We start from the raw sequence: 21,741 nt of genomic DNA, 5'->3' as shown, positions 1-21,741 counted from the left end.
CTCTTCTACATTACTGAAATGCCTGTAACAACGAAAAGTTACTCTGCTAAAGTTTGCCTGTGACCTAAAGGCCTGCACCAAGCCATTGAGACTGAACTCCAGACAATCACCTTAAAACATCCCTTTTGACTTGCAAGTTGTAAGATGGGGTAGAGCAGAGGTCTTCAACCTTTTTAAGTAGGAGATCACCTTTGGCATATCACTTTTAGCATTTACAAGCAACCTGAGATCTACCGTGCACCTGTGCCACCTCTGCCCCCTGTCCAGCAGGTAAGTCTGTGGGGAGGGAAGAGGCAGATTGAGGCAGAAAATAGTAGTTGGGGGTACACCTCCCCAGCAGGTAAGTCCCGCCCAGCTGGGCTCCACTCGACTTGCCCTTTCTCCTGCCTCTGCGGCACTGTCCCTCACTGAGAGGGCCTTGATTTAACCCCCGCCTCTTCCCTCCCCCATGGGCATGCATGTGTATACATAGGCAGAGGTAGTGAGGACTGCAAGAGCAAGTTCAGGCCACCCTACTCCTCTTGGTTACAGAACTAATGAAACATACATAGGATGGTCCCAGCAACCACTGTTGTTCAAAAGAATGAAATTCCTGTTATTAACTACTTATCAGTTCCAACTAGACTGCAATCCATTTTGTAGATGGTAGACCTCAGTTTGGAAACAAGCTGCTGCAAAATGCATCTTCCTGCTCATCAGGTACTGTAACCAGCTGTGGATGCAGTATCAGTGATCTGCTGGAGTTCAAAGTGTTGCGTTTGACCTACACCATAGATGGTGACCTTGCTCCTTCAGCAAATGCCTCCTGTATACACAGAAAACTGCTTATAGAAACTGATGTTTGAACTGGAGTCCAGAGGATTCAAAAGGATCTGTTAAGACACTCGCTTTGGCTGAAACAAATTCTAGAAGAGAACACTGCTCGATCCACAGTTTATGGGCAGGTTACAAATTCTGTTTTCTCAGGCATTGAGGCAGAAACTAATATGCTTTAAGATGATGGTTCTCAACATTTTAAAACTCAAAGCACCCCTCAGAAAATGCCAGCTCTTAGTTTTTGCTCATTTTTGACTATCAAAAAATAATAGAGCAATTTTTCTGTTGCAAAGAACTCTGATTACAACAGGTCAGAGTGTTTTGAACACTATGGATTTATGTTACATTTCATGTTTGCACAATGGTGCAGCAACCTGCAGCACCTGTAAAAAATCTCAAGGCACTCTAGGATACCAAAGCAGGAGAACCTGCTTTAACGAATTAATACATAAATAGGTACTACTGCATTTATGAATGCAAGTAGAGAGAAGTCTATTTGCCAATTTTTTTTCTAGGCATCAGTTAAGCAAGAAGGCTGAAACAAGATTTGTTTTACTTAAGACATCTCTTTTTGAAAGGTGGCAAATGGCTATTCTTATGAGATTTGTAAGATCACAGGCCCACAGGATCAGCTAGTCCAGCCCCACTCTTGCTCAAGGCAAGATCATCTCCTGGTTAAACCATCCCAGCCAAGTGTCTATCCAACCTGCTCTTGAAAACTTCCAAGGCTCAAGATTCCAGAGTTTTCTCTAGGTAGCCTGTTCCAACACTTGACCCCTCAAAAGTTCCTCTTGACCTCCAACTTAAATTTCCCATGCTGCAACCTGAGGTCATCATCCACAATTACTTTATAAAACACAGTAAATACAGGAGAGAACAAACAAGTTTAAATTAAAATTTATTTGCTTATTTACAATGATGACAATGAACTAGCAAAACAGAAAGTACGATTTGTTCTTTTCTGCCAACTTCAGATACAGTTAAGTACATATCCAATTTTAACTATAAAATATGCAGCCTAGTGAATAAGGCAAAATATATTTACATAACACTAGTACTGCAAAAAGCACTTTTATGATGAGCCAAACATTACAATTAAGTTTTGTCCCGTAAAGGGTTATCAAAGCGGATAAGGAAATAAGTTAAGTTGCAAGTATTTCTTGGTGGAATGTTGTAGATGCTACTGTAAAAAGTGTCAATGCAGCTCTATTTTTTTTTCCTATGTGAATGTTGGACTGCAAGCATGCAATACAAATATAAGCTTGTTACTGGGGTACAAAAATACACCCCTCTTCATTTTGGGCAGGAAAAAATCCTTAGGGCTTTGATAGAAGTGTACTTATTTTGTTCTGAAGTCTAAACTTAGCAACTCCAGATTTATTTGATTCTCCCTTAGTGAATCTCTCCTCCTCCATGAGGGGACAATTCGTTTATTTTATTTGAACCTAGACCAAAGAGAGGCACACATCTCTGAATACAAACTGCTACAGACCCACTCTTGGGAAATATTCTTCTTTGATATGGTTAAGATTGTTTAAAGAAATGTTTAAGAGCTTACTGCAGCTTCAAGTTTGAAAAAAGAAACTTTTCTTTCAATCTCAATGAATGCTTTTCCCGCTAGGCAAATTTTACAAACACTAATTATTTTTCCCCATACATCCATGAAGTTAGAAAAGTCCTATTCCCATTTTAAGGATAGAGGAAATGGAAGCCACGTGTAGATTATGTCCCCTGACCAGCAGTTTTAAAATATGGGCATTTCTGAGCTCTTCTGCTCAGACTTTTTATTTCTTTTACAAAGGAAAAAATGCAAGATGGGTAGTACTGTCATGCTCGGGGGGGGGGGGGGGAAGTTTTGGGTCCTGAGTTCATAGGGAGCAGATAAGCTTTGCAGGGGCCTCAGGCTGATGCTCAGCCAGATCAGCACTCTGCACTGGAAACAGGGTATGTCTTCATGAAAGGGTTTTAGTTGTATACATTTATGTAAAAGAGAAAGGAGGGGGTGGAGGGGTAGTAATCTTCCCCCCATGACCCCCCCACCTTTCTTGGGTACCTATTTTACAGGAAAGAAACTAACAGAAGTCAGCATTATTTATTTGTGCAATTACATTCTTAAACCTTCTGCTTATTAGCACTACCTACATTCCATGCATGTGAAAAACAGAGTCCTTGTTTTTAGACTTCTTTTGAATTAATGTCAGTTTAATTTCAGTACAATACTGTCTTTCATATCCACTAAAGAGCCTTTTAAATACTTCAGCACTCTAAGGAGTTGCTTCTTATGTACAGAGACATTTCAAACTGCGTGTGTTTTATATTAAGGTAGTACAATGGCCTCAAATCAGTTATAGATTCAGTATTTAGACCCGAGATTCCAAACCATGTGCTCTGCTGCAGTTTGTCCCAACCACTGACACTATTTCCACATACAATGGTCTATATCACAAAACATGGCAGGAAAGGATTCAAATTCCTTAGCACACAAGTGGAGATAGGCTTAACTTTTGTCTAAAGGCTTCTCTGCTGTACTGTATTCAGTAACAGGGAAATCCTCATTCTCTTCAGCAGTAATTGTGTTATAAATGCCATCAGATAGCATAGCTGTAGGTGTAGTCAGAGGTGTCACAGTGTGTCCAAACCCCTGGTAGTGACCCATGGGTGAAGATGGCATAGAAGCAGCATCTGAAATTGGGTCTTGAGTAGAAGATGACAGCAAACTTGTATGTTCATTTTGTTCATGATCCTCAGTAAAAAACATTTTCCTTGGCTGGCCCAAAACTGTCCTTCCTAAAGTTGTGCCAAATTAAAATCAAGTATTATTCATAGAATCACAGAAAATGAGAGTTGGAATGGACTTTGGATGTCACCTAGCCCAGTTTCCTGCTCAAGGCATGACCCTCCCCAACTGTAGCATCCCAGGTCCTAAAAACGTCCAAGGATTGAGATTCCACAACCTTACTGGGTAAACTGTCCCAGTGTTTAACTACTTTCATAGTGAAAAAGCTTTTCCTGATATCTAACCTAAACTTTCCTTGTTGCAATACTGGCAGCAAGGGAAGTTGCTCCTCCTGTCATCACTGAGAACAGTCTAGCCCCATCCGCTTTGGAACCATCCTTCAAGTAGCTGAAAGCTACTATTACATCTTCTCTCAGTCTTCTTTCCTCTACACAAAACAAATCCAGTTCCCTCCTCCTCTCCTGAGAAATCATGTGCCCCAGCCTCTAACCATTTTTTTATTGCCCTCTGCTGCACTCTCCAATTTGTCTACATCTTTTCTGTAGTGGGAGGCCCAAAACTGGATACATTACTCCAGATGTGGCCTCGCCAGTGCCAGATACAGGGAAAGAGATTCTTCCTTTGATCTGCTAGTGACGCTCTACTAATGCAGCCCAGAATGCTGTTCGTCTTCTTGGCAACAAGGGCATGCCGCTGGTTCATATTCAGCTTCTTGTGTACTGTAACCCCCAGGTCTTTTTCTGCAGAGCTGCTGCCCAGCCAGTCAGCACACAGCCTGTACTGGTGCATGGGACTGTTCCATCTTAAGTGCAGGACTTCACAAGATTTATTTAGGTCCAATCCCCCTATTTGCTTAGGTCTCTCTCAATCCTAGTCCTATGCTTCATCTTATTTCCAACCATGTGCTAGGTATTTTGTAAATATTTAGTATATCATATTAAACTGATCTTAATATTTACCAGCTTTACAGATTAAGTAACAAATACTGGAAACAGGTTAACAACTTCAGATAAGACATAAAACATCAGTAAATAGGTTAGAGGTGCACCGATATATCAGTACCAATCCAATATTGGACTGATGTAAATAAAATTTGCTGCATCGGAGATAAGTTAAAGCAGCACAAACAGTAGTTCTCAATGTGGGTGCCACCACATTAGAAGAAGAGGTGGAGGGGTGCCCTGACCCTGAAGAGGTTAAGAACCACTGTATTATAGGGATTTACTGTTGCTATCAGTAATATATGGAAGCTCTTGCAACCTAGAGTTATAGGTAACAGCATAAAACCAAAATAGATGCAGATAAATAGCCCTTAAACTGTATGCCCTGGTGAAAACTTACCAACATTTCGAACCTGTTCAGATATGTCTGCCCTAAGATCAGAAATATCCCACATTGCAAGAAAAGAATCAAAGCATGACCCTTCTTCAGCTTCTTGTACATAAGGTTTATAGGAAAAACTGTAGTGATGTGCAATAGCTGCCAAGAACATCTCCACACAGATAATGAAATCCTGCAACAAGAGATGCAATTATACATTTCTCCAGGGGTATCGCCATGACAAAACCTACATTCCTGGTGCTCTACTTCCAGCATAAGACCAGCTAGAACTCCCTAAGCTCTGAAGAACAGAGCCTTCAGGGCCCTCATACCAGTTACTTGTGCATTAAACAGCACTTTGCATGTTCTTAACAACTTCCTCCAAGGTCTACACTTATTACATACTGAATAAGCACTCTGCCTCAGCATCCTGACTCACTACTAGATCTCTGCTTCCAATGAGAAATCCTTTAAGCAATTATTCCAAGAAGAAACACAAATATTTGTTTCATCTCCAGGAGCTCTATGCTACTTAGCTTCAAAATATTCTTATTTTTCTCTCTCATATAAAACAGACCATTTATACTATCCAATAATGAGCATGCAATCACAACACTTCAGTTGGAAAGTCAGTTACAGAGTCTCATTTATAACAGCCTGCACTAAAATCTCTTTAACCCATTACCATATTCCTTTTAGCAAGAACTGCTGTACTTACCTGCAGGCCTGTGGCCACAGCTTCCACACTTTGCCATTCCCAGGTGTGTTTCTCAGAAATAACACCAACTTTCACCAACACGGCAATAAGTGCAGCCTGCCTATAAAAATGATTACTTATTACTGGTACTATAGTAGCACCTGAAGGCCCCAACCAAAGGTAGGATCCCCATTATCATGTTGTTTTGATTACAAGTAGACTCACCTTTTCAGGTTCAATTTTAGGGAAAATAGCTTTTCTAAGTATGACTGTATTTTACATTAACACATTATGATTCTACAAGCGCCAAATGAAAAGCTGGATGCAACAGTGGGCATCCCATTTCTGGTTTTCTCTGCATATAAGTGGATTGCAATTTTTACAGTTCTTTTAGAGAAAAAGGTCAACATTAACGTAAATCAAATGCTATACAAATACTCTCTTTAAAAAACTGTACAATATAAATTAGACAAGAAAAATGTGGGAATAGACACAAAACAGCAATTCACCCAAATTCAAGTAGAATAGAGTAGTTTTCTAGCAGGATGGATTTAAATCAAACCAATTTAAATCAGGATTTAAATTGTAATTTAAGTCACCCATCAGGAAGCCTCAATTTAAAATCACTGTTTTCTACAAAAAGTGCATTGTTGTTGTAGGATAAATCTTCATTAAAATATTCCCAAACAGGGTCTTTTGTACAGCCTGGCAAGCCTGCTGCCATGGTAGGTTTTCCCTTCTGCCATACCATTCCCGCACTAGATCTCATATCAATGGGGAGGCTATATTCAGAATCTTATCCCTCAAGACTTCTGGAATAGTCTGCTCAAAATGTTTTTATTTTGTTTCTACTACCCCTACCTTGCATTTATCTCCAGACTTCTCTTTGCCCAGATCTCTTCCACCCCCAACAATTCTATATTCATTTACCTTCTTGAAACTTCAGCTTTTAGAGAGAGGCAAGGGCTTGACTCTGTACACCAGCTTGCAGAGAGACAACAAGTCTGATAGGTAAATAAATCAGGTCTGTTCTCTCTCATCTCCACATACTGCTATTAACAAGGATGTTATGTCTTGAGACAGAAATCCAGCATCACAGAGATCCTTAATGGGATCTTCTAGACTGAGCACTGAGTCCCATTGGGTAGAGTGGTTTTCTTTACTAATTTATAGAGGAGAATCTGGGAACTCTAAGACAGGGCCCCTAATATAGTCCATGGCTGCTTGTGACCTATTTACAAAACTTTTCTAAAAAAGGTTACATGACTATATAGCATATAATTAGAAGTTATAATCCCTATTCCAAAATGATAACCTTGAGCTCTAACGTATCTTAAATTAAAACTATCTTTATATAGGTTTTTTTTTTTTAAAGCAGCTTAAAGAAATAAAAATACAATTAAGTCAGAAAAATCTGATTTAAATAAAAAAATCTAATGTTTTAAATTATAAACAAAAACATTACTTTTTATCCATCCTGCTTTCCAGAAGCCCAGTTCAGTACTCTGTCCACTAAATCACACTGCTTTGTGATAGGAAGAGACTGAAAATGACCTTACAGGACCAAGAAATAATTACACTGACCTTAATTAGGATACAAAGGTGGAGGAAAACTTTAGAATATGAAATTTCATTAATAAAAACTTAACTCATCTTGAAGCATCTCCCATGCTATGTTTTGGAATTTTTCCTTGCAATTATTTTTCTTTTCAAATTTTTGAAAGGTCACTAATTTGAAAGGTCTCCTAGGCAAGTCTGGACCGATAACGTGCCAGTGAAACCCTTTTTCTCAAAATCCTCTACCAACAATGACAGGGTTTCAGGAGGGGTTTTCTGACATTTGTGACAGACAGCCATTTTCTTCCATGATAATCCCTGGAACAACCATCGTGTTAATGTTTTACTTACCAAAAGGAAACAAAAACCACCATCTTCACGCAAAGAAACTTGCCAACAGGTCGGATGGGATTCAGCTCCTCACGTAGTACTTTATAAAACAGGACCAGGCAATACATAGCAAACTGGAAGAAAACAAAGTTTTTAAGCCTTTTAAATCCTTATTCATTTTGGCAGGTGGGGCATTTAAAAGGATCAGATTGTTTCTGTAGAATCTTACTGCAAAATGCAAGTAACACAATACAGACACCGGTGATTCTCAATCTTGGGGTGCCTTGAGATCCTTTCAAGGGTGCCATGCATAGTAGCACTGGTGTAGTATTACAGGTGTGCAAATGTGACTCAAGATAAGCCTAGATATTTCAAATAGGTATCCTTTGCATTAAAAACATTCTGACCTGTAGTGGTCTTTCTGAGTTCTTTTCAACAGAAAAACTGCTGTACTATTCTTCCCTACTCAGAAAAGAGTGAACATTTTCTGAGAGGTGCCTTGAATTTAACAAGGAGTCCTTGAGTCTGAAAAATCTGATAATCACTCCACTACACATTTCTGGTTAGAGTCATTCTAATAGGGATAAAATAAAGGAAGACTATGAGCAGGGGCCAGTAACCTAGGGCAAGCAGAGCCACTGCATCCAGCCTGCAGACACAGAGCTTCAGCAATGCTTCTAAAGTACTATGGCAGGGGCATCAGCCTATGGATCCTAGTGTCCACCTACCTCAAACCTGAGCTAGGTCATTCTGGCCCTCAGAAGTTACCGACTGCCGTTTTAGAGCAATCGCTTTTTGGTTTGTGAAACATGTCACATCAACAACCCGAGACACCTAAATTATCTGTCCAAAGTAAGACACAAGATAAGAAGCTACCACACCCATTTCCCTTCCTTTAATCTAGTTGGACCCAACCTTTCTGGCAAATTAGCCCACATCCTCTCCAAGTGCCACTCCCATCCACTTCCTCTCTATCTGCCACTCTGCTTTTTGCTCCATTCTCTGTGCTCCCTGGCCAGTCTCCAGCTCTGCCTTCTGCTCCTGTCTTACCTGTAGTATCCATGATCAGACACAGGCTGCATGTGCCAACTGTGATGCATGCTGTAGGTTGACCACCCCTGCTTTAAACCACCAATACACTAAGACTTAACATGGATTATGCATTTGTAGAGATTATATACAGATCAGTATCATGTCCCTTCAGGCTATGGCCTTTGAGAAGTATGCTGAAAAGACTGCCACATTTGGTATTAATTGACAATATTTGGGATGAGAGCCAGAGAGAGTCCAAGTCATTTCACATATACCTCCAAGATCAAACAAGTGTTAACAACATGCAGTCACTATGCAGATGCGGACTGAATTAGTGATTTAGAAATGGCAGGTTATAACACCATATTTCTCACTGTAAATCTGTATCTTTCTTCCTCCAAAATTTCAATATTCTACAAGCGGTTCGACTTATAAATTGGGCTTCCTGTGGTCCTGACTTTTGTACATGAAAAAATATCAAGTCAGAAATGTTTTCATGCGGTTTAAATTTTAGTATTTTAATTAGTAGTAGTAGTAGTAGTATTTTTATTATTGTTATAATATTTTAGTGCATTTAATCCTTTGAATCCTTTTTCTTGATTACTTGATTCTCCTTTGGGACTCTGTAAGAGCAAAAGCAATTCAAAAACTTCATCCATAGTCATCAATTTATAGTCAAGAAAAAGTTCTTTTTCCTAATGCTGACCTAGAAAATAAGGGATCAGTATATATGTAAGATCACCTTAAAATCTAAACAACATAGTATTAAATAGAAAGCCCTTCAATTCTTCTCAGTTCAAGCCGAAATGTTAATCATAATGAAATATGTAAATATCTAGATTTAATTATGTAGCAACATTTTTAATCTGGACATCAACAAAAATATCAAAAGGTACATCTGGATACTTACAAGTTGGGACATGTTGTTGAATATAACCAAGTATGTCCAAGCATTTTTGAAACTGAAGTTTCCTTCATCATACACTCCAACCAATTCACAGACTCTGAAAGAAAGTTAAGGATTAACCACATCAATCAATCTTCTGTTCTAAAGGAACTGCCATATCTTTCTGCCACAGAACATCTAGACCCTGGAATTTATTTTCAAGTTTCAAGATCATTAGCATTGCTAAGGGTCTGTACAAGAATTATAGCCTTCAGAAACATGCATGTTGTAGTGAAATTTATGCTAGTGCTATGGTCTGAAAAATTCAATGAAATCTTTGGGGTGAACAAGGAAACATAAACCCTCATTTCTGAAATGTTAAGTTTTCATCAGTAATAAAATGCAGTTTTACCACTATAAAGGGGCCAGACAGCCTTTCAAATATAAACAAAGTATAAACTGAAAGAGTTGCATTCTTGAGAGATTTCTCAGTCTAAGGCTGCTCAACAAAACCCACGGACCACCACACTTACACCCACAAAACCTTCAATCCAAAAAAGCTGTTATCTTAAATCAGGCCCTCAGATGCCACTGCATCTGCTCCAAGGAGAATACCTGGGGCATCCAGTTTGCCAATCTGAAAACTGCCTCTCTCTTTTAAAGTGTTCTTGCTGGATAAATAGACTGTATCTTTGTAAAAGCAATCCAAGTAACCCACAGCAATCTACAAGAAAACTCCCACTGACAAAACACCCTTGGGTTATCATTTGCAATACCATGCTAGAACTGATAAGAAGATCAAACAATTTCAGCCTATTCTTGAAAAGGACCAGACCTTGGGGGCTCAGAATATTTCTCCTAACTCCTGGCTTTCAGGCAGCCCTCCAGCCTTGCTCAGCTCATGATCAGAAACAAACTCCTCACTGATCAACAGGCACCAAATGAGACAAAACGTTCTTTAACAAAAAATGGAAGACCTATCAACTCATCTCTACTTCCACAAAAATCAACATCCCTCACAATGAAGCCATCAGAATCCACAGTTCTACCCCAGAATATGGTATACCTGATCCAGGACACCAAATACCCTCACAGAAACTATGTGGGTGATACTAGACAAAAAAAACTATGCACCAACATGATCACAGAAAAAAAGATAAGAGGACAGGGACACTAGAACACAGGTGGGAGAACATTTCTCATGAAAACACCCACTTTCTGGCCTCTCAGTCCTCATACTCAAAGGGAAACATCTAAGAAATCTTCAAAAGATAGGGCTGGGAACCAAAATTAATTAGTTTACTGAACACTAAGAACCAGGGATTTAACACAAACATGGCCCATTATAATTTATCTGATGCCTGCGCACTCCAGGTGAAAACAATCCTCTTGGATGGTCTTGCTCTTCCACTTGCCAGGTGATTTTTTTCTACCGCAGTCCTCCCTTCTATCAACTTGCAGACAAGGTCTTTTACAGCCTATTTTTATTCATATATATGGAGTTTCACTCAGGCTTTTCTTCTACCTGCTATATAGCCTAGGTTGTGCCTGCTTTTTCTTCAATGACCCAAGGAATGGTTTTTGGTACCCAAAAGTTTGGCTAAGTCAATCCCAACCAGATAGCTGATCCAAAGGTATCACCAAAAAATCCTTCTTTAAGACTAGCCAGACATGAAAGGAGCTAAATTAGTCAAAGGTTTGTTGAAAAGTTTGAGCCTCAAGTAGTATATCCTAACATTTCTACTTTCCAGACAGGAGCAGGAAGACAAGACTGGGCCTCCCAACAGGCCACTAATCATATATGTTTCCAAAAGATGCATGAAAAATTCCTTTATGGTAAGTTTTTTTGCTCCATGATAGACTATTTCAATTGAAATATTACCATGTGAAACTGATTTAACCATTTGTAATCTAATATTAACATTTTTAGCTACTGAAAACTACATATATAGCTATTAAGATATCAAGATCACTGAATTTAAAAAAATGTCCTTCCTTCCCTCAGAACAATCAGTTTAAACTAATTCCCCCCAACCCTGTGACAGAAGTTACATACTCCCAGCTCTGGAAATGGTGATTAGGAGGCACAAAGTGGTCACAGGCTGAGGTAAATAAAAGCTGCCTTGGCAAATATAAAAATTGCTTTTAAACTGCATTAATTCAAATATGAAGGAAAAAAAACCATAACATCTTTCCAGCAGAATGCAAACATTATATTTTAAACACATTAGCTTTCTGTGGGTATACTTACAAAGCAATAATGGTGGTAAATGGTCTGACCACAGTGTACTGCAAAACACCTAATTTACATCTAAATAATAAAACTCTGCAGAAAGAAGAAAAGGACATAAATGCACTTAACATAGGGGAAAAAAACAACTTGAGAAAAATTCTTGCCTTCAGCATTTCCCTAAATTAATTGTTTCAAGTTAATCTACTTCTAGAATGTTGTTTGGTAACTAGCTGATATGATACAGCATTACATGTGATGTTTAAATATTACACCACAGCAAACTGATCTGCACGACTCCACAAAATACAGAAATACAAAAAGAAATATTCAATGCTTCCATTCATTCAGCTACAAAACATTTCTGACCATTCTGCAGCATAACAAAGTTCTATTTCTGCAGTGCTTGAAGACCTATTCATTAAAGATGTGAACAGACGCATACTTTGGATTTCTTAGTCATGAGCCAGGGTCATTCTGAAAACATATTAACTTCCAAATTATTACCCTCACAAGACAAAGACTAGACTGACTGCTCCTCAGATTAAGAACATAGGAACGTGACCAGTTAGTGGTCTCAAGGCTACACATTTTTCACTTTACTCATTTTAGCCATTAAAATGAAGTCAGCAGGGCTATGCTACATTAGTAAAGCTATAGCAAAAGGATTTGGCCCCTTGTGCAAGGGTAAAACTGGGAAACAGGAGGGGGAAGGTACAAATTCAAGAGAAATGTATTGCTTCCTATTTTGTTAGGAAAATAAACCATCCCCCTTCAAGTCATACAAGTCTGTTAGTTTCCTTCCCCAACTTAGTTTGATGCTTCTGTGATGCTTTATAAGAAGCAAAAATACTTTCCACAATCACTGTTTCAGCCAGTAGTGAACAAAACCCTCTGTACTGTTTAGGCACTATAAGCTGACTTATATTCAACAATATAATCAATGCTCCCTGATCATCAAGGCTATGAACAACAGCGTGCTTTGTATCAAGATGCACAGCACTAAACATTAAGTTTAAGATGCAAGAATATACTTACTCTCCCATAGCCCATGATGGACAGCAACAGAGGGGAGGTAGGTGTTTTTGCTGATCTTTGGCTTCTATGATTAATACCAGGTTTGGATAGCGGTTGGTTAGATAATTTGAAAGGAATACCATGAAGTTATAGATGACATAAGCTTCATAGCATTCTCTACAGGTATCCACATATATTGCAATGTTGGGATATTTCAAAGCTATCCACTGTAAGAAAAGATAGAGTCACTGAAAACAATTGCATTCAAAGCAAGCTGTACTGTACTCTTCTTGAGTGATTTCCACAGACTGTATGCCAGGCATACAGAAAACAGAGTACCACTTTTACTTTTTACATTTTTTACATGCAGGTATTTCATATTGTATAAACGTAAGAGCAATAGCGTATCAGAAGTATTTAAAACTATATAGTATTATTATACAAAGTGACAGAAGTAAAGACTGCACTTTTAAATTCCATAACCCAAAGCTTTTTGGCTGGTCAAACAGACAAAGAAAACCCATGCTGCTAACCAACATTTCAGTCACAATTTCAAATTTCACACCTAAATGACATTTAGAGGTCTGTGATACTCATTTTCATTAAACCAATGTGGTAGGGCTTCCCTTGAACATCTGGAAAGAGTGGCCAAATTGGTCTGGAGAAATAAGTTGTGTATAAAAGCATGCATTCTCAAAGCAGTTTAGCTACACTCTACTTGCTAACAGCACTATTCTCAGTATATGAATGAAGTACAGCTATCAAAGGCTCATAGCTATTATCAAATAAAGAACTATTTTCCCCAAAGACAGAGGTGTCAGTTATAGCCTATGGGCCAGATCCAGCCTGTGGAGCCCTATCATCCAGTCTGCAGTCCAGCCTATGGGTCTCAGCAGATACGCACACTGCATACAGTACACACTGGATCAACCCCATGCAGCATGGAGGGCTGGTCCAGGGTGTGCACAGTGAGTGAAGTCCAGGTCCCACAAACTGGACCCACACGCCAGTCTGTCCTGTGGACTGGCCCAACACCATTTATCTGCAGGGCCTGATGATGAATAACACCCCAGCCCCAGAAAATATAAACACTTCATAGTGAAGCTCATTTTATTCCTACTTGTTTTAGGGTTTGAGCTCTTTTTTTAAAAGTTGCACAGGTTTAAAATGTGAAGTATATTCACATACAATCAGGTTCTTATCTGCTAAATAGAAAGAGTAACCTTCAAACAATCCCAAACAGGGATTAACTTGGAGTTACTCCAAGATTTACTGAAAAGGAAAACATTAAAAACGTTTTTGGCAAGGGGGAAAGAGATCTGTGACTTAAAATGTTCAGAAGTGTTAAAGCAACTGAAGACATGGGTTGAAGAAACAGAGCAGCTGTATTTTAAGAATGAGTTAAACCTATATACAAATTTTGGTTTTACTCTCAACTTTTCCATGAACTTACTACCAGCCTGTTTCCATAGGCCCATTCATAATAGCATTAACAGTCAACTTAGGTGGTTTAAGTTGGTCACCATTTTAAGCAAAAGTTACCTGTATTCAGTTAAGATTAATAATTCACATGCACATATTGCTATCATTTATGTCAAACCTTTGTGTTTCGGCTGACTTTTTCTTAACTGCTTTCTATTCAAAGGCTGTTCTTTACAAGAGCTTGAAAAAGATCTAAAGCAGAGAATGTATTGTTACAAACAGTCTAAGTCTAAGAAAGATACATTCTTGCGGAGCAGGAAGTTATGTGCATAGCAGAGGCTCCCAAGAATCTAATGGATAATGTATGTAAATAGCCAGCTAAGAAACTATACTTAAGCCTTGCCAAGAGAGCTCTGGTTTGTCTCCAGTTTTCCCCAGCACAGGGAACACTGGGCTCCTTTAGCCAGTGGGCATTGTATCCTATCTGACAGGAGGCCCTGATGGAAAGACTGGAAACGCGGGCTACTTAACCTGTTGAGCTGAGTAGAACCTGCATTCTTAAAAAAATCATATTATTATTCTGATATCTTGTTGCTTGTTTATTATTATTCCTTGACTGTATCTCAGCATATGGTTACAGACTTCTGATGTTTGATTTTGTTTTTATAGTGAATCTCTCTCTTATATTTCATAACTTACTTATTGTCAAGGTAAGAGTGATTTCAGAGTATCTGACCATACAGGCAGACCACTTCTCCAAAGAAGGGGATCCATCTTTTCTGGCTACATGCTCAAAGGTGTGATTCTTCTGGCTGGCAACATCCCCTCTGCTGAGACCTGGTGAAATTTTGGTAAGGCAGGTGAAGCTGAGTTGCCATAGGTTATGGAGGTGACCTTTGGAGCATCTCAGTCTGTTCTCAGTGTTCAAGCAGCACACACAGCAGAACGGTTTGGAGCTGAAGAGCACTCCTGAAGGTGTGAGAACACTCCAGCAGTGTGTTTCAAAGTCATGCCTGGCTGCATCCAGGGTCAGGGCATGTCACAGATATGTCATGTCTTATTATAAAACAAAGAAAGACTGAAGAAACACTGACCTTACTGAAGAACAACACCTTTAAATCTGTGTCTTTTACAATCATAAAGGAAAAGAGCTCTATAGCATGCTACCATGCCACCTTTTCCTTCACTGATCCCATACAAACTAAAATTTGGAAATGATGATGTTAAGGAAGAGGGGAAGATGAGTTTAGAATGTACAATATCCACCTCAGTCAAGTAACCTTCATTTCTTTATTAAGTAGCTTACCAAACTATTCTATGAGACCTAAACGCAGGAAGGATGATGATTCTGAGAGAATCTGATCTGCACATTAGAGCTAATAATACTTTGATACAGCATTAGGCATCAGAGCTTTAGGTTGCAACTTTGCCATCTCTAAAACAAGACTGCACCATGGGCATGCCACGGAAGTGGCTTTGCCCTTGTAGAATGTGATTTAATCTCTACTGAAAGGGGAATAAAGCGTTTGTCTTCTATCTTTGCGCAGTGGCAGTATCGTAGCCAATGAGGTTAATCCGAGGTGCGATTATTGCTAGTTGAAAATCTTTTCTTAAGCATTTACAAGTCCTTTATACTTAGAAACATTTCAAACTTTACATCTGTGCACACCCTCAGTTATCACTGTGGGGAAGAATTCAATTTAGAGATTGTTCCTTTGATGACGAGAGCATGCCATATGATCACTCTTCTGGCAGATACTCATCAGTACAAGGAATGGTGCCTAGATAGATGAAACACCAAATGTGCACTAGAGGTTTGAAGACAAGCTTCACAAACTGGGTAAAATCCCATGTTATGTTTGGATCTTCAACTAGTGGAGAGAAGCCGATTACCTTTTTACTGCATCATGAGTACATACAGTTTTATTACTCTTTGTATGTATACTTTTATGAGTGGAAATGGCTGTCAAACAAGCTTTCACTGAACAAAACAGAACAAGCTGTAAAGCTTCAAGTGAAGTAGAAACTGAACTAGAGATGAAATTAAGACTATACTCTTACTAGGTGAATAACCTAGAAGCCTCTCCCACTTGAGATAAAAGCACTTCAGTAACTAGATGGCTTCCTGGAATTTATTCACATTACGTATCTAGAGTACTGATAATTATTTTCCCCCCACAAGAACAAGGAAGATTTGTGATAAAAGTCTTAAAATGTAAAAATAAGCATCCCATTGCTTTAATGGCGGACATGAGACCCATGTTCTCATTTGTTTGGCTTTCCTAGTAGAAGCCTTTTTTTTTTTTCCTACCTGGAAGGAAGGCTTCAGATGCAATGGGTACCCCCAAAACAAACAGAGGCCAGCACCTGGGGGTTTCTCCTGCATCTAGCATTAAGAGATGAATACAAAATCTTTTATACTGAAAGTTGTGCTTTCACTCCAGGAAAAGCAAAAGATACTTTCAGTGGGATCTTGGGCCTGCATCAGCCCCTGTCTCCTCAGGGAAGAAAAGTGATCAAACAGTACTCACTGACCCTGGGCTTTCAGAACTCACAGGTTTGTCTTCATAGTGTTCTGGAAGGGCAAGACTTGGAGCTCATTGTTTGTACGCATGTAAGTTCTTGGAGTGAAAGATACAGAACATACACTGTGACCAATGCAAGTCAGACACCTTACATATATATCTTGTCCTTCTGCATTCTTCTTTTGAGAATATACATCTCTTGAATTCTGAGACTTTCCTGAACTCAGTAATTCCTGTACATCAATATAAAACTTATTTCTTTAAACAGAGACAAAAATTAAACAATAAATGTCATTAAAGCAGATTCTTTGAAGAGGCTGGATAAGTCACTTCAATTTTAGGTTTCTAGCCCATTTGTTACTTTAAAAATGAAAGAAACAGAGAAAACCCTTAGGCCTGTCCTAAGACAACAGGCTAAGAAGGGTTTGAAACACTGTAACAGATACCATTATTAAGAAGTCCCACCATTAGCAGCTACACTATTGATACATCCCTTGAGTAGGAGCATGAGAAGCAATTCAAACAAGAGCTTTCAGTTCTATGGCCAGGATTGTACGTATAGTTCTGGAGCCATTTTTTTTGTAAAGTATGACATTCATTTCCAAAGCCAGAAAACAAGCAAAAATATATTATTTTCAGTGAACTGGTAAATTAGTGAAAGAATATACTTACGCTATCCAAACTGTAAATCGGTACCATCCACAGAATTCTGTTATGACATGAAAAAAAAATTTCAAGTTACTGGAAATATTTTTTTTTTACCCTGGGTGAAATTTAATATCTGCATGACACATACAATATAAAAAAGTTACCTTATTATTGGTTTCTGCAATTCAGGTTGGGTATAATGAACTAAATGTTGCAATATTCCCCAGAGAGATATTGGTATAGTCATCAGTAAAAAGATCCCAGCAATAAACCATGCCTTGGTATGAATTCCAACCTTACATGGGAAAAGAAGAACACAAGCTTCCAGCATTAGTCACTGAACACGAAAGGGTGAACTTCTCCAACCTAATTTCAAGTCCATGAGAATAAGTCCCGCTCTGTCATTTTACAATGCGGTGCAATAATTACACACAAACCCTACCAGAGCTGGCAAAGAGTATTTGGTACGATTTAAATTCTTTACACTTAAGGGTGGTAGTGTGAGGAGTTGTTTCACTTTTTAAATAAAAAGTTAAGAATTTTGCAAAATATTGTACCATTTTCCCTAATCCCTATTTCCTCACTTCTGCTCTGCATTTACACAGAACAATGCTAATCCATGAGACCCATGATGTAAAACTTGCCCAATCAAACTGAGTGAAATGCAAGACAATCAGCACAGGGAATTAAGTTGGAAGAAAGGACAGAAGGAAGGAAGGGCAACATTTTTATTAGTAAGGGAAGTAAGAATTAAACTTTAAAATTTTTTAAATGAAATACTGAAGTTAACACTATGGGGAAGTGGGGTAGATTGGCACCTTCTGAGTCAACTCCAGAGAGGCTGAGCTTACTTCATAAGATGCTGAAGTGAGCTCAGGCTCATGCCACACACCTCTGACAGTTAGCCAGGAAGGTGGCAATCCCCCTGCCTTTCTGATTTCAGACCAGCATGGCTGACTGTCTCTCATTATGGGAAGTACTTAGGATAGCTATCAAAATTAATTTATCTATTGCAAGCAAAAAAGTAAAGTTTGATGAGGAACTGATGATCCTTGTGGAGTTCAAAGCCATCACAGGATTGGAGACCTGCCAGGAACAAACGGAGAACTAACAGGCCTTTGCTCTGCTACATACATGTTTCAGTGAAAGCTGGATAGAAACCAGCTGTAGAGTTTGAAGCTGGTTGGCTCTTTTTATAGTTGGAGAGTCACTTTTATCCTGTGATAATTACTTGGTACATGCAGCTGGTCTACATTTAGGGTATGGGCGACCAGTTACTGGTATGATCATTACCTTGCCCAAGTGGCCCATCTATATTTACAGCATGAGTCGGTTCATTGCATAATAGCTGTAACATGTGGCAGGGGCCAAGAAGGCACCAACATCATGCCAAAGGCTCCCTGTGCCCATCAGACAGAGTGAACGTGGGTTCATGAAAGCTCTTGCACCTTTACGGCTAAATGAGGGGCTGGGGAGAGCAAGTGTCCCTTCTACCTGGCTTCAGACCAACCCAGCTATTTGTGGACACATGCACGCAGTCACACACACATCACTGGGGAGGTCCAGCCAAGGCAAGCGACAAAGGCACACACATACACACACGGGTATGCACACACACACACACACACACATCATTGGGAAGGATAACCTCCTGCAACACATCCAGCCAAAGCAAGGGACACAGGTACACGTCACTAGCCTCCTGCAACAAGCCTGCCCAAAGCGAGGGACACAGACATACACGCACAGCTGGGCCAGCAAGGAGGGACTGGCTTCAACTTGACCCTGCCAGAGCTCTGTGCCAGGCCAGCCCAGCCCAGCCCAGCCGGGCTGGGAAGGGGTCCCGGGTCCTCCCCCCGCCCCCACCTCACCTCACCTCACCTCACCTCACCTCGAGCTTCTGCAGCTCCCAGACGCAGAACGGCACCACCACGAGCAGCCCCACCAGGTAGAGCAGGACGACGAGCGGCCGGATCCAGCGCCGCCAGTTGCTGCAGGTGCACGGCATGGTCCCGGCCGGGGGCCCGGCTCCGCCGCGTCACAGCCCCCCCGGGCCCTCCCGTCCCCGTCCCCGTCCCCGTCCCCGTCGGGAGCAGCAACGGCGGCTGCCCCGCGCCCATCCGCCGGCGGCCCCGCCCCGGTCACCCGCGAGCCGCCCGCCCCACGTCCCCGCCCCTCTGGCCAAGGAGCCAAGCAGCGCCTTGGCTAGCACCGCTTCCGCCTCACAACCCGCACGGCACTTCCGGCTCCGCCCTAGCAACAGCGCTCGAAGCCCCATGCTGATTGGCTATTGCCGGGTGTCAACAGTTCACTCACCTGATCTCTCATTGGGCAACCGGGACGCCGGGTCAGTGTGGGGTGGGGTTTACCGGAGAGTCGAACAATAACTTGTAAATAAGGGGCTCCCGCCTAACGATGGTTTCTCCCAGCGTTCCTTTCCCTCCCCCCCGTGGCCCAGAGCAATGGTTTATCCTCCGGCTCAGCTGGGTCATCGTCTAAGCTCCGCTCCCAGCCCCGCCCCCTCGGCTCCCTGACGCGCTTCGAAGCCGGGGCGGGGGGCGGGGTTGGGGCACATCCTAGGGGCTGAAATTTGGTTTCGGGCACGTGTGTAGAGGTATAGATATCAATATATTAAAATGTATGTTATCTATAGATATTTGAAATGTATATGTATCTGTGTCTTCAGTGTATGTTTTTATAAATTCTATACATCATATCTGATATGATATAGACATATGCAAATAAAGTTATTAATAGCAAGGAGTTGGCTTTAACAAAATAATAGGTCGTATCTTTCTCCAATTTCTATTCATCTTTTTCTATTTTTTTCTCTTAATCATCTTTTGTTCATTTCTATTCATCTTTTTTCTTCGCGGTTCTTTTAATACCACATATCAAGTACACGGCCCTGACTAAGGAGCTGAGAGAGGCCGGGATTATGAGGCAAAATCCATTTTTGGTCACCCCAACTTTAGCCTCATGCTTAGTGGTGGGGCCAGTGATTCTCAACCTAAAAATCCTTTCAAGGGGGCCAGGCAATGTTAGCTCTGTTTGGGGTGCAGATGTGACTCACAAGATAAAACGGAGAGGGATTTCCAATAGAAAGTCACAGTGTTAAAAAAAAGTTCTGCCCCATTGCAGGCTTTCTGTTCTTGGCTGTATTGCTTTTCCATAGTTAAATAAGTAATGTCACACAGCAGCAGCCTTGGAAGGCGCTCAAGGCACCTGTCGCATCAAAACCATTCTGCCCTATTGTTGAGTTCCTGGCAACAGAAGAATGGCTGTAGTGTTTTTTTGGAGTCAAAAAGGAGTCGAAATGAAGAGCTGGTATTTTTTAAGGAGGGGCCCTTGCATCTACTGAGGGGTGCCTTGAGCTGTCGGTGTTTGAGAACCACTGGTTTATGCTAACTGGGGTAAACTCTCAGATCCCTTCCCTTCAGGTGTTGAGGGCAGTGCATTTTTTTGAGGTTTGACTTCAAACAGTGGCAATTACAGACAAACCATCTCAGAAATCTTCCTCCCATGCACCCAAGCCCCTGCTTGAATAGGTTGGTACAAAAGGGGCACATGAGACTGTTGTCCTTAGGATTCCTTTTACCCAAGTGTCCCAGGAAACTGGGAAGGGACTTACCCACGGCGGCAGCGGAGCCCAAGCGAAACATCCGCCGCTTGTTTACGCCGACACGACCGGAAGCCGACGCTGGCAAATGGGCGCCAGCGATAAAAGCGGCCGCCGAGCCAGGACGGAGGGGAGAACGAGCCGGGAGCCTCGCATCAGCCGAGGCAGAAGACCCGAAAGGGGAACGAGCCATGGACCCCCCAGCAGGGGGGATAGGAAGCTCCCGGGCTGGACAGGCTGCCAACCCCTCACCGCGAGGAGTCGAGGACTCTGGGGAGGAACAAGCGACAAGGTCCCCAGAAGGAAGGACCAGGAACCCTAGCAGGGAGCAGCAGTGTACCCAGGCAGAGGGAAGGATACCAGCCACGGCCAGCTGCAGGATGACGAGCAAGGAGCGGCCAACGAGCGTTGAGGATGGGGAATCAAGCGACGGGGAATTTTGGGACTACAAACCCGAGACAAGCAGGACTTGCAGGTCCTGGGTTGGGGCGCCGGTGCGGGAACGCGACGTCACCAGGCAGGGCCGGGACCTGGAAGAGCACTAAGGAGGCGCTATCGGGCAGAGGGTGACGCCAGCCGGCTCCGACCACAGGCTAGGATAGGAATTGCCCAAAAGGGGCCCGGGAAGGTCCGGGTTAGGGGCCCGGCCAGTAGGGCTGTGAGGACCTAGTTTCAGTTTTCAGGTTTGTTTTCCAGTTAAAAGGGATACCCCAGCTGAGGGGTATAGCTGGGGAGCTCGGGCTAAGGACCCCGTAGTGAAGCCCCCGCTGTGACCGTGACCCAGCCCCGGGTCACCCAGGGTACAAGGAACTCTAGAATCAGGATCGGTCAGACCAATGAGGTGATCAGCCTGTCTGTAGGAAGCGGGGTCGCACATTAGGAGGGACCATCAGAGGAGGTGTAAG

At 41.4% G+C, this 21,741-nt stretch overlaps 1 protein-coding gene and 1 pseudogene across 3 annotated transcripts; one reads left to right on the top strand and one right to left on the bottom strand.

Moving 5' to 3' along the window:
- Positions 1-1,697: 1,697 nt before the first annotated feature.
- On the bottom strand, positions 1,698-19,356 carry TMEM184C (transmembrane protein 184C). Of its 3 annotated transcripts, none has more exons than XM_090036355.1 (10): positions 19,104-19,356; positions 17,382-17,512; positions 17,242-17,278; positions 12,644-12,849; positions 11,627-11,701; positions 9,400-9,493; positions 7,479-7,591; positions 5,592-5,691; positions 4,895-5,066; positions 1,698-3,603 (listed from the first exon to the last, which is right to left on the bottom strand). In XM_090036355.1, exons 1-10 carry the CDS (start codon positions 19,335-19,337, stop codon positions 3,314-3,316), a joined length of 1,452 nt encoding a protein of 483 aa, XP_089892481.1. In that variant the 5' UTR covers positions 19,338-19,356; the 3' UTR covers positions 1,698-3,313. The 3 variants fall into 3 exon arrangements, with proteins under 3 accessions (XP_089892481.1, XP_089892482.1, XP_089892483.1); XM_090036356.1 differs by having other exon boundaries at positions 19,109-19,330; XM_090036357.1 differs by having other exon boundaries at positions 19,099-19,203.
- On the top strand, positions 15,580-15,708 carry LOC149870506 (U4 spliceosomal RNA; annotated as a pseudogene).
- Positions 19,357-21,741: the final 2,385 nt, after the last annotated feature.

Source organism: Crocodylus siamensis, chromosome 2, assembly GCF_052110815.1.
Source record: "Crocodylus siamensis isolate JL-2025a chromosome 2, ASM5211081v1, whole genome shotgun sequence".
NCBI classification, from domain to species: domain Eukaryota; kingdom Metazoa; phylum Chordata; order Crocodylia; family Crocodylidae; genus Crocodylus; species Crocodylus siamensis.
This window is presented reverse-complemented; position numbering and strand designations above follow the sequence as displayed.

Bases quoted from the DNA above. Each gene is read 5' to 3' on its own strand.
- TMEM184C (XM_090036355.1), bottom strand. From the start codon at position 19,337: ATGGGCGCGGGGCAGCCGCCGTTGCTGCTCCCGACGGGGACGGGGACG. The intron at 17,513-19,103 runs GTGAGGTGAGGT...TTCCCATGTAAG, and splicing joins CTGCAGAAGCTCGAGGTGAG to GTTGGAATTCATACCAAGGC. The intron at 3,604-4,894 runs GTAAGTTTTCAC...GCACAACTTTAG, and splicing joins TGAACAGGTTCGAAATGTTG to GAAGGACAGTTTTGGGCCAG.